The sequence below is a fragment of the Ranitomeya imitator genome, chromosome 1, assembly GCF_032444005.1.
Source record: "Ranitomeya imitator isolate aRanImi1 chromosome 1, aRanImi1.pri, whole genome shotgun sequence".
In the NCBI taxonomy this organism is placed as follows: Eukaryota; Metazoa; Chordata; class Amphibia; order Anura; family Dendrobatidae; genus Ranitomeya; species Ranitomeya imitator.
In genome coordinates, this window is record NC_091282.1 from 7,415,440 (window position 1) to 7,428,701 (window position 13,262).

The 13,262-nt window shown below is 45.0% G+C and overlaps 1 protein-coding gene across 1 annotated transcript in view; it reads left to right on the plus strand.

Moving 5' to 3' along the window:
* LOC138658169 (B-cell differentiation antigen CD72-like) overlaps positions 1-13,262 on the plus strand; it is a 155,114-nt gene that overhangs the window by 121,554 nt on the left and 20,298 nt on the right. The window contains exon 6 of the mRNA XM_069745695.1: positions 1,387-1,484. Within this exon, the coding sequence (XP_069601796.1) occupies positions 1,387-1,484 (98 nt within the window). The remainder of the gene's footprint in view (positions 1-1,386; positions 1,485-13,262) is intronic.

A 13,262-nucleotide genomic window follows, 5' to 3' on the forward strand; every position in this document is an offset into this window, starting at 1 on the left:
CGGAGGCAGCCAGGAGGGGCCTGGGCGAGGAGGTGGTTATAAAAATCAGGTGGTGGGAGTCAAGAAGATTCATTTCCTATATCCGCCCGAACTTGGTCTAATGGTTGAATAGGTTTAAGTTGGTTTATCTTATTGTTGTGTTATTTATTTCAGGCTATGGGCACCGGCTGGTGTGGATCATGGGCCATTCTTTCGGTTTTTGGGCAGCATTGCGGGCCGCAATTTGACCAGACGGGCGGCAACTGGGGTTCTCAAGAGAGGCAGCGATTCTGCGGTGGATCGGGAAGTGCGGAATGATATGGAGCCAATTTTTGCCGGAGTTCCACCAGTTTGTACAATTGGATCGAGCTCCGGATGTGGTAGTAATTCATTTGGGCGGGAATGACTTGGGCAAAAGGCCCTGTAGGGAATTGATAAAAGACATTAAGTTCGACATTTTAAGACTTTGGGCGGTGTTTCCGAAGTTGTTAATTGTCTGGTCTGACATTATCCCTAGGAAGGTGCTCCATTGAGGGAATAAATAAGGCCAGAATAAAAGTCAATAGGGCGGTATCTCGGTTCATGGCACAGAATGGGGCGTTGGTATTGCGTCATGTAAATTTGGAATCGGGAAAGGGCGAGTTTTGGAGATCAGATGGTGTGCATTTGAATGCAATCGGGGTCGACATGTGGTTTCTGGCCATTCAGGAAGGCATTGAGATGGGTTTAAAGGTGTGGAGGGACACAAATGTTTGAGGGGTCAAAACATTTATGTTGGTGGCGGGGGAGGGAGGTCCTCGAAGTTGGTGGAAAGAGGGGAATGGCGGATTGTGGGGGGGAGATCTCTAGTGGTCCTGGACTCCCCTTGAGTAGATTGCGAGTGGATGTGGTAGATCAGCCCATGGAGGGGCTGATTAAAGGATTTGGTAATCGGTTGGTTTGGCCGGGTTAGTCATTATCTGCCTCCAAGCTGGTGCATAATGGCTGGAGGCAAGACTAAGCCTGGAGGCCAAGGTACATAATTTGAATATCGGCAAGGTTTATTTTGACGCTTTGAGGACCACCACTCCCTGGGAGGGGGATATTGTTTACTTGTTGTATTTAATGTTTAATAAAAGGCTGCTGTGGCCATTTAGTCCAAATTTGGTGTAATGTCTTTATTCGGGATGGGATTTTATGATGAGGTAATTTTCCGTTAGATCGGAATCAGTAAGTAATTAAGGTTGGGCAGTTTAGGTCAGTAAAGGCGGTCATGAGTCACGTGTACCCCTTACGTCACTGTCCGTGCAGTGACATTCCTCCGTCCTCCGCATTGATCACCATCAGTCACACTCCAGAAGCAGCTGTCGATGTCCCTCCTTCCTCTGTTTCTCTTTTCGATCATCTTTATTTTCGTATATCTTTCAGAGTTTTCTTGCTGAGGAACAAGAAGATTTCTGGGTCGGCAAAGAATTAAAAGGAAAATACTGGAATCCAGAGTGGAAATGGCCGAAAAGCTACGACACGTGAGTCTTGTGCTGCCCTTTGCTACTTCTGTAGATACCTCATTCTACATAGGGGGTCCACGGCTCCACCTGTCTCTCATAGACTCTTCCTCGAGTCATCACAGATGCGGCAGTAGTTACAGTCATGGCCAAAAGTATTCACACCCCTGCAATTCTGTCAGATAATACTCAGTTTCTTCCTGAAAATGATTGCAAACACAAATTATTTGGTATTATTATCTTCATTTAATTTGTCTTAAATGAAAAAAACACAAAAAGAATTGTCCTAAAGCCAAATTGGATATAATTTCACACCAAACATAAAAAGGGGGTGGACAAAAGTATTGGCACCGTTCGAAAAATCATGTGATGCTTCTCTAATTTGTGTAATTAACAGCACCTGTAACTTACCTGTGGCACCTAACAGGTGTTGGCAATAACTAAATCACACTTGCAGCCAGTTGACATGGATTAAAGTTGACTCAACCTCAGTCCTGTGTCCTTGTGTGTACCACATTGAGCATGGAGAAAAAAAAGAAGAACAAAGAACTGTCTGAGGACTTGAAAAACCAAATTGTGAGGAAGCATGAGCAATCTCAAGGCTACAAGTCCATCTCCAAAGACCTGAATGTTCCTGTGTCTACCGTGCGCAGTGTCATCAAGAAGTGTAAAGCCCATGGCACTGTGGCTAACCTCCCTAGATGTGGACGGAAAAGAAAAATTGACAAGAGATTTCAATGCAAGATTGTGCGGATGTTGGATAAAGAACCTCGACTAACATCCAAACAAGTTCAAGCTGCCCTGCAGTCCGAGGGTACAACAGTGTCAACCCGTACTATCCGTCGGCGTCTGAATGAAAAGGGACTGTATGGTAGGAGACCCAGGAAGACCCCACTTCTTACCCCGAGACATAAAAAAGCCAGGCTGGAGTTTGCCAAAACTTACCTGAAAAAGCCTAAAATGTTTTCGAAGAATGTTCTCTGGTCAGATGAGACAAAAGTAGAGCTTTTTGGGCAAAGGCATCAACATAGAGTTTACAGGAGAATAAAAGAGGCATTCAAAGAAAAGAAGACGGTCCCTACAGTCAAACATGGCAGAGGTTCCCTGATGTTTTGGGGTTGCTTTGCTGACTCTGGCACTGGACTGCTTGACCGTGTGCATGGCATTATGAAGTCTGAAGATTACCAACAAATTTTGCAGCATAATGTAGGGCCCAGTGTGAGAAAGCTGGGTCTCCCTCAGAGGTCATGGGTCTTCCAGCAGGACAATGACCCAAAACACACTTCAAAAAGCACTAGAAAATGGTTTGAGAGAAAGCACTGGAGACTTCTAAGGTGGCAGCAATGAGTCCAGACCTGAATCCCATAGAACACCTGTGGAGAGATCTAAAAATGGCAGTTTGGAGAAGGCGCCTTCAAATATCAGGGACCTGGAGCAGTTTGCCAAAGAAGAATGGTCTAAAATTCCAGCAGAGCATTGTAAGAAATTCATTGATGGTTACCGGAAGGGGTTGGTCGCAGTTATTTTGGCTAAAGGTTGTGCAACCAAGTATTAGGCTGAGGGTGCCAATACTTTTGTCTGGCGCATTTTTGGAGTTTTGTGTGAAGTGATCAATGTTTTGCTTTTTGCTTCATTTTCTTTTGTGCTTTTTCATTTAAGACAAATTAAATGAGGATAATAATACCAAATAATTTGTGTTTGCAATCATTGTCAGGAAGAAACGGAGTATTATCTGACAGAATTGCAGGGGTGTCAATACTTTTGGCCAAGAGGCTTGTTATATAATTGATGTCAGATTATAATGAGGTCGTCTATTATTATATTGTGACCTTATATCAGTATATGTTATAATAGACGCATGACCCCGGTGGTGACTGTCATCTGCTGGTGCGGGCCGCCTCCTGGAGGGTTCAGTCTTGGCTCACACATGGCGTCAGCGTCACAGCTCTGGAGTTACAAAAAACAAAAAACTGACCAGCACCTTCAAACAGAACAAAGCCAGTGTGAATGGGTGAAAGCTGACATGACTGCATAATATACAACCAAGTGAACACGCCCGCCTCTGTTAGCGCTAAGATGTCTGCAGACATTGAACTTATAACATTTGATCAGTGTGATGCAGCAATCACTAATGGGTTTGGGGAACACTCGCTTGGCTGCGATATTCATGCACACAGCAACGATCTTTCACTTAAAAAAGTCTATGTGGTTTATTTTCTCCATAAACCATTGAAACAGGAACAAAAGGCAAACAGTCTTACATCAGACAGACGAATCCTCCATGTCCATAGTAGAGCTCCACTCTCTCAGGCCTGTGGGCACACAGGCTGTACCATGTCCAGCACGCAGGCTCTATAGCCTAAACACAGTTTCTCACTGACCCTGGTCAGCATAACATGGTTTTCGGTCGGTTACCTGTTGGTGTCGGCCACACAGGTTCCCGGATCTCTCTTATCCTCATAGGTATCCCATAAACACAGTCTGGGTTACCTGCTTGACAGCGTTGCAGGTTTCACCGGCTGGCGTCACATAGGTCCTATGCTCCGGAGAAGCTGCCTTACGGAGATCACCAACTTGCCTGGCAGGTACACATCAGTCACTTCCAGACCCAGGTAAGACGGTAGCTTCCCCAACAAAGTAGCCGTCACCGGCTCTGCAGATCCATGGCCTCACCTCATGCTATTCAGGGATCCGGTCCACACACAGGACCTCCCAACACAGAGGCCACTCCAGATCACAGCCTCACCAGGTGCTCTTTAGGGATCCGGTCCACACACAGGACCTCCCAACACAAAGGCCACTCAAGATCACAGCCTCACCAGGTGCTCTTTAGGGATCCGGTCCACACACAGGACTTCCCAACACAAAGGTCACTCAGGATCACAGCCTCACCAGGTGCTCTTTAGGGATCCGGTCCACACTCTGGACCTCCCAACACCCAGACCTTTCCTCTGACAGGACTTACAGCCAAGAACCATTCAGGTCCATACACTCAGAGCCATGTGACCCACACCCTGGTCACATTATATACATGTAACCACTCCCATAGGTGGGAGGTGTGTGTGTGGTTAGCCAGACCCTCCAAGCTCTCCGACTAACCCTCCCTTTAAAGCTACACCACTACTTGTGGGACTACAAGTCCCAGAACAACCTTACTTCAGGCTTACAGCGCAGAGTATCTTCCTCTGCGACACATACCGGCCATTTACGATAATGCCGGACTTTGTCTCATCACCACAGTTATGCCTGTGACATCCATGCATTTCTTTGGCCTCAATACGCCTACCTGTAACAGGGGTCACTGCATCACATCAGCATTACTGCTACATGGAGTATACTTATAAAAACAAAGGTACTTAAAGGACAAATTTGCCAATTGACATGTGCCCATTTCTTACATTTAATGTTTGCAGACATCTTAGCGCTTACAGAGGCGGGCATGTTCTCTCCGTTGTATATTATGCAGTCATAGCAGCTTGCGCCTGTTCGCACTTGCTTTGTTCTGTTTGGAGGTGCTAGTCAGTTGTTTGCTTTTGCAATATATGACTGGAGGTGTTGACTGTTTCCTCTCTGACTGATCTCCTCACATCAGCCTAAGGGTTCTTTCCCACATCCTGATATATCCGGTACTGGAAAAACCAGAACCGGAGATATCCGTGTCCATGTGTATGTGTTTCATACATGTGGCATACGTGTGACAACTGCATTCCGCCCGTGTGCCGCATCAGTATCACATGTACCGGAGCCTGGGAGTGAGCGGTACTGTTCACGCTGCTCCTTGAGGCCAGGTGCTGAAGACAGCTCTCATCATTGTCCCCTGCCCACAAAGTGATCAGCACAAGCAGGGGACAAATGTGAGAGTTGTATTCAACTGATATCAGAGAGCAGGCAGCGGCTGATGGGAGTAATCATCACCCAATGAATGCGCTATAAGTAAATAAGAAAAAAACTAAATATAATGGCATAGGTTCCCCTGTATATTTGATAACCAGCCAGGCAAAACCAACAGCTGCAGGCTGCAACCTTGATGGTTGTGATGGAAAGGGCAATAATGGGGGTGATGGGGGAGGAGGAGGAAATGGTGGATGTTATGACCTGGTGGTTAGGACAAAAAATGGACCTGATGGTTAAGAGCACCCGGAAAGACCTGATAGCCACAAAAACACAGGACAAGCGCTGGGAAGTGGGAACTCTGCTGACCGCAATCCCTAAGCCTATCACACACACTAGAAATAGCCGTGGATTGCTCTTAACGCTCCCTATGCAACTCGTCACAGCCTCAGAACTTGCTAGCCCTAAGAAAGGAAAATAAAGCCTACCTTGCCTCAGAGAAATTCCCCAAGGGAAAAGGCAGCCCCCCACATATAATGACTGTGAGTAAAGATGGAAAACACAAACACAGAGATGAAATAGATTTAGCAAAGACAGGCCCGACTTACTGAACAGACAGAGGATAGAAAAGGTCACTTTGCGGTCAGCACAAAAACCTACAAAAAGCCATGCAGAGTGAGCAGAAAAAACCTTCCGCACCGACTCACGGTGCGGAGGCGCCTCTCTGCGTCCCAGAGCTTCCAGCAAGCAAGACAATATTTACAATAGCAAGCTGGACAGAAAAAATAGCAAACAAGAAAATAGCAAGGAGGAACTTAGCTTCTGCTGGAGTAAACAGGTAACCAGAACGATCCAGGAGCGAACTAGACCAATAGTACAACATTGACAGCTGGCATGGGACAGAGATCTAAGTGGAGTTAAATAGAGCAGCCCGCTAACGAATTAGCCTCGTCACCTGTGGAAGGAAACTCAGAAACACCCACAGCCACCAGAGGAAGTCCATGGACAGAACCAGCCGAAGTACCATTCATGACCATAGGAGGGAGCTTGACAACAGAATTCACAACAGTACCCCCCCTTGAGGAGGGGTCACCGAACCCTCACCAGAGCCCCCAGGCCGACCAGGATGAGCCAAATGAAAGGCACGAACCAGATCGGCAGCATGAACATCAGAGGCAAAAACCCAGGAATTATCTTCCTGACCATAACCCTTCCACTTGACCAGGTACTGGAGTTTCCGTCTCGAAATACGAGAATCCGAAATCTTCTCCACCACATACTCCAACGCCCCCTCAACCAACACCGGGGCAGGAGGATCAACGGATGGAACCACAAGCGCCACGTATCTCCGCAATAACGACCTATGGAACACATTATGGATGGCAAAAGAAGCTGGAAGGGCCAAACGAAATGACACAGGATTGATAACCTCAGAAATCTTATACGGACCAATGAAACGAGGCTTAAACTTAGGAGAGGAAACCTTCATAGGAACATAACGAGATGACAACCAAACCAAATCCCCAACACGAAGTCGGGGACCCACACAGCGCCGGCGGTTAGCGAAACGTTGAGCCTTCTCCTGGGACAATGTCAAATTGTCCACCACATGAGTCCAAATCTGCTGCAACCTATCCACCACAGTATCTACCCCAGGACAGTCCGAAGACTCAACCTGCCCTGAAGAGAAACGAGGATGGAAACCAGAATTGCAGAAAAACGGCAAAACCAAAGTAGCCGAGCTGGCCCGATTATTAAGGGCGAACTCAGCCAACGGCAAAAAGGACACCCAATCATCCTGATCGGCAGAAACAAAGCATCTCAGATATGTTTCCAAAGTCTGATTAGTTCGTTCGGTTTGGCCATTTGTCTGAGGATGGAAAGCTGAGGAAAAAGACAAATCAATGCCCATCCTAGCACAAAAGGATCGCCAAAACCTCGAAACAAACTGGGAACCTCTGTCCGAAACGATGTTCTCCGGAATACCATGTAAACGAACCACATGCTGGAAAAACAATGGCACCAAATCAGAGGAGGAAGGTAATTTAGACAAGGGTACCAAATGGACCATCTTAGAAAAGCGATCACAAACCACCCAAATGACCGACATCTTTTGAGAGACGGGGAGATCCGAAATAAAATCCATAGAAATATGCGTCCAGGGCCTCTTTGGGACCGGCAAGGGCAAAAGCAACCCACTGGCACGAGAACAGCAGGGCTTAGCCCGAGCACAAGTCCCACAGGACTGCACAAAAGAACGCACATTCCGCGACAAAGACGGCCACCAATAGGATCTAGCCACCAAATCTCTGGTACCAAAGATTCCAGGATGACCAGCCAACACAGAACAATGAATCTCAGAGATAACTCTACTAGTCCATTTATCAGGGACAAACAGTTTCTCCGCTGGGCAACGGTCAGGTCTATCAGCCTGAAATTTTTGCAGCACCCGCCGCAAATCAGGGGAGATGGCAGACAAAATTACCCCCTCTTTGAGAATACCCGCCGGCTCAGGAACACCCGGAGAGTCAGGCACAAAACTCCTTGACAGGGCATCAGCCTTCACATTCTTAGAGCCCGGAAGGTACGAAACCACAAAATCAAAACGGGAGAAAAATAACGACCATCGAGCCTGTCTCGGATTCAACCGTTTGGCAGACTCAAGATAAGTCAAATTCTTGTGATCTGTCAAGACCACCACGCGATGCTTGGCTCCTTAAAGCCAATGACGCCACTCCTCGAATGCCCACTTCATGGCCAACAACTCTCGATTACCAACATCATAATTGCGCTCAGCAGGCGAAAACTTTCTAGAAAAGAAAGCACATGGCTTCATCACCGAGCCATCAGAACTTCTTTGCGACAAAACAGCCCCTGCTCCAATCTCAGAAGCATCAACCTCAACCTGAAACGGGAGCAAAACATCTGGCTGGCACAACACAGGGGCAGAAGAAAAACGACACTTCAATTCCTGAAAAGCTTCCACAGCCGCAGAAGACCAATTGACCACATCAGCACCCTTCTTGGTCAAATCAGTCAACGGTTTAGCAACACTAGAAAAATTAGCGATGAAGCGACGATAAAAATTAGCAAAGCCCAGGATCTTTTGCAGGCTCTTCACAGATGTCGGCTGAGTCCAATCGTAAATGGCCTGGACTTTAACAGGGTCCATCTCGATAGTAGAAGGAGAAAAAATGAAACCCAAAAATGAAACCTTCTGAACTCCAAAGAGACACTTTGACCCCTTCACAAACAAGGAATTCGCACGAAGGACCTGGAACACCATTCTGACCTGCTTCACATGAGACTCCCAATCATCCGAAAAGACCAAAATATCATCCAAATATACAATCAGGAATTTATCCAGGTACTCTCGGAAGATGTCATGCATAAAGGACTGAAATACTGATGGAGCATTGGAAAGTCCGAATGGCATAACCAGGTACTCAAAATGGCCCTCGGGCGTATTAAATGCTGTTTTCCATTCATCGCCCTGTTTAATACGCACAAGATTATATGCCCCTCGAAGATCTATCTTGGTGAACCAACTAGCCCCTTTAATACGAGCAAACAAATCAGACAGCAGCGGCAAAGGATACTGAAATTTGACTGTAATTTTATTAAGAAGGCGGTAATCAATACAAGGTCTCAAAGAACCATCCTTCTTGGCCACAAAAAAGAACCCTGCTCCTAACGGTGATGACGACGGGCGAATATGGCCTTTCTCCAAGGATTCCTTTATATAACTCCGCATAGCGGCGTGTTCTGGCACAGATAAATTGAACAATCGGCCCTTAGGAAACTTACTACCAGGAATCAAATTAATTGCACAATCGCAATCCCTATGAGGAGGTAGGGCACTGGCTTTGGGCTCATCAAATACATCCCGATAATCCGACAAAAACTCTGGAACTTCAGAAGGAGTGGAAGACGAAATAGACAAAAATGGAACATCACCATGTACCCCCTGGCAACCCCAGCTGGACACAGACATAGATTTCCAGTCCAATACTGGATTATGAACCTGTAGCCATAGTAACCCCAAAACAACCACATCATGCAGATTATTAACACCTATAATATCGCCTTTAATCAAAATTAAGCCAAGTGATAATTATTACTAACACCAAGAATGAACACCAGGCCATAACATATGAAAAAAATCAAACTTTATTTTGAACATATCTAAAACCATATACCACACATAAAATTATGGAGCAACCAAAATACAGAGACAACCGACAGGTATGACTGGAACAGTGGCAAAGAACTATATATATAAAAAGAGTAACCTTCCAATCAATCATATAGTGCGTATATAGACACCCGCAAGAAAGAAAGAAAAAAAAAAAAATCCTGCAGGTGTAGCCAGTAGTATCCCCAATTCAGCGGTCATAGATGACAATGCCCAAAGATTATTTAAATAGAATATAAGAAATATGTATATATTAACCCCTTAAGCCCCGAGGGTGGTTTGCACGTTAATGACCGGGCCAATTTTTACAATTCTGACCACTGTCCCTTTATGAGGTTATAACTCTGGAACGCTTCAACGGATCTTGGCGATTCTGACATTGTTTTCTCGTGACATATTGTACTTCATTTTAGTAGTAACATTTATTCGATATAACTTGCGTTTATTTGTGAAAAAAACGGAAATTTGGCGAAAATTTAGAAAGTTTCGCAATTTTCCAACTTTAAATTTTTATGCCCTTAAATCACAGAGATATCTCACGCAAAATACTTAATAAGTAACATTTCCCACATGTCTACTTTACATCAGCACAATTTTGGAACCAAAATTTTTTTTTGTTAGGGAGTTATAAGGGTTAAAAGTTGACCAGCAATTTCTCATTTTTACAACACCATTTTTTTTTAGGGACCACATCTCATTTGATGTCATTTTGAGGGGTCTATATGATAGAAAATACCCAAGTGTGAGACCATTCTAAAAACTGCACCCCTCAAGGTGCTCAAAACCACATTCAAGAAGTTTATTAACCCTTCAGGGGTTTCACAGGAATTTTTGGAATGTTTAAATAAGAATGAATATTTAACTTTTTTTCACACAAAATTTATTTCAGCTCCAATTTGTTTTATTTTACCAAGGGTAACAGGATAAAATGGATGCCAAACATTGTTGTACAATCTGTACTGAGTACACTGATAGCCCATATGTGGGAGTAAACCACTGTTTGGGCGCATGGCAGAGCTCGGAAGGGAAGGAGCGCCATTTGACTTTTAAATGCAAAATTGACAGGAATTGAGATGGGACACCATGTTGCGTTTGGAGAGCCACTGATGTGCCTAAACATTGAAACCCCCCCACAAGTGACACCATTTTGGAAAGTAGACACCCTAAGGAACTTATCTAGATGTGTGGTGACCACTTTGACCCACCAATTGCTTCACAGAAGTTTATAATGCAGAGCCGTAAAAATAAAAAATCATATTTTTTCACAAAAATTATCTTTTCGCCCCCAATTTTTTATTTTCCCAAGAGTAAGAGAAGAAATTGGACCTCAAAAATTGTTGGCCAATTTGTCCTGAGTACGCTGATACCCCATATATGGGTGTAAACCATTGTTTGGGCGTATGGCAGAGCTCGGAAGGGAAGGAGCGCCATTTGACTTTTCAATGCAAAATTGACTGGAATTGAGATGGGACGCCATGTTGCGTTTGGAGAGCCCCTGATGTGCCTAAACATTGGAACCCCTCACAAGTGACACCATTTTGAAAAGTAGACCCCTTAAGGAACTTATCTAGATGTGTGGTGAGCACTTTGACCCAACAAGTGCTTCACAGAAGTTTATAATGCAGAGCCGTAAAAATAAAAAATCTTATTTTTTCACAAAAATGATCTTTTCGCCCCCAATTTTTTATTTTCCCAAGGGTAAGAGAAGAAATTAGACCACAAAAGTTGTTGTGCAATTTGTCCTGAGTGCGACGATACCCCATATGTGGGGGTAAACCACTTTTTGGGTGCATAGCAGAGCTCGGAAGGGAAGGAGCGCCATTTGACTTTTCAATGCAAAATTGACTGGAATTAAGTTGGGACGCCATGTTGGTTTGGAGAGCCCCTGATGTGCCTAAACATTAAAACCCCCCACAAGTGACACCATTTTGGAAACTAGACCCCATAAGGAACTTATCTAGATGTGTTTTGAGAGCTTTGAACCCCCAAATGTTTCACTACAGTTTATAACGCAGAGCCGTTAAAATAATTTTTTTTTTTTTTTCGCAAAAATTATTTTTTAGCCCCCAGTTTTGTATTTTCACAAGGGTAACATAATAAATTGGACCCCAAAAGTTGATGTCCAATTTGTCCTGAGTACGCTGATACCCCATATGTGGGGGGGAACCACTGTTTGGGCGCATGGCAGAGCTCGGAAGGGAAGGAGCGCCATTTGGAATGCAGACTTAGATGGATTGGTCTGCAGGAGTCACGTTGCATTTGCAGAGCCCCTGATGTACCCAAACAGTACAAACCCCCCACAAGTGACCCCATATTAGAAACTAGACCTCCCAAGGAACTTATCTAGATGTGTTGTGAGAACTTTGAACCCCTAAGTGTTTCACTACAGTTTATAACGCAGAGCCGTGAAAATAAAAATTCTTTTTTTTTTTCACAAAAATGATTTTTTAGCCCCCAGCTTTGTATTTTTACAAGGGTAACAGAATAAATTGGACCCCAAAAGTTGTTGTTCAATTTGTCCTGAGTACGCTGATACCCCGTATGTGGGGGGGAACCACTGTTTGGGCGCATGGCAGAGCTCGGAAGGGAAGGAGCGCCATTTGGAATGCAGACTTAGATGGATTGGTCTGCAGGCGTCACGTTGCATTTGCAGAGCCCCTGATGTACCCAAACAGTAGAAACCACCCACAAGTGACCCCATATTGAAACTAGACCTCCCATGGAACTTATCTAGATGTGTTGTGAAAACTTTGAACCCCCAAGTGTTTCACTACAGTTTACAACGCAGAGCCGTGAAAATAAAAAATCCTTTTTTTTCCCCACAAAAATGATTTTTAGCCCCCCAAATTTTTATTTTCCCAAGGATAACAAGAGAACTTGGACCCAAAAAGTTGTTGTCCAATTTGTCTCGAGTACGATGATACCCCATATGTTGGGGTAAACCCCTGTTTGGGCGCACGGGAGAGCTCGGAAGTGAAGGAGCACTGTTTTACTTTTTCAATGCAGAATTGGCTGGAATTGAGATCGGACGCCATGTCGCGTTTGGAGAGCCCCTGATGTGTCTAAACAGTGGAAACCCCCAATTATAACTGAAACCCTAATCCAAACGCACCCCTAACCCTAATCCCAACTGTAACCCTAACCACACACCTAACCCTGACACACCCCTAATTCTAATCCCAACCCTAATCCCAACCGTAAATGTAATACAAACCCTAACCCTAACCCTAGCCCTAACCCTAGCCCTAACCCTAACCCTAATGGGAAAATGGAAATAAATACATTTTTTTTAATTTTATTATTTTTCCCTAAGGCTAGGTTCACATTGCATTAGGGAAATCCGTTTAGCACTAGCGGATTGCGCTAACGCAATGTCTTTTTAGGTGTCGTGTTTAGTGGTCGCGTTAACGTCCCCGCTCTGGAAGATCGGGGATCGGACCTCGGGCGCGCCGCGGACGCTGCAAGCAGCGTCTGAGGCGCGCCACAAAAGAACGGCACCTTGCTAGCGCGAGCCGAAAATGGCACGCTCTAGCGATGCGCTACACCCGAAAATCACATTGCTGTCAATGGTTGTGCTAACGGACCCGTTGCACGGCGTTAATTGTGACATTTTCGCCGTGCAACGCTGTCCGTTAGCGTTAACCCATTAACGCAATGTGAACCTAGCCTAACTAAGGGGGTGATGAAGGGGGGTTTGATTTACTTTTATAGCGAGTTTTTCATATCGGATTTTTATGATTGGCAGCCGTCACACACTAAAAGACGCTTTTTAT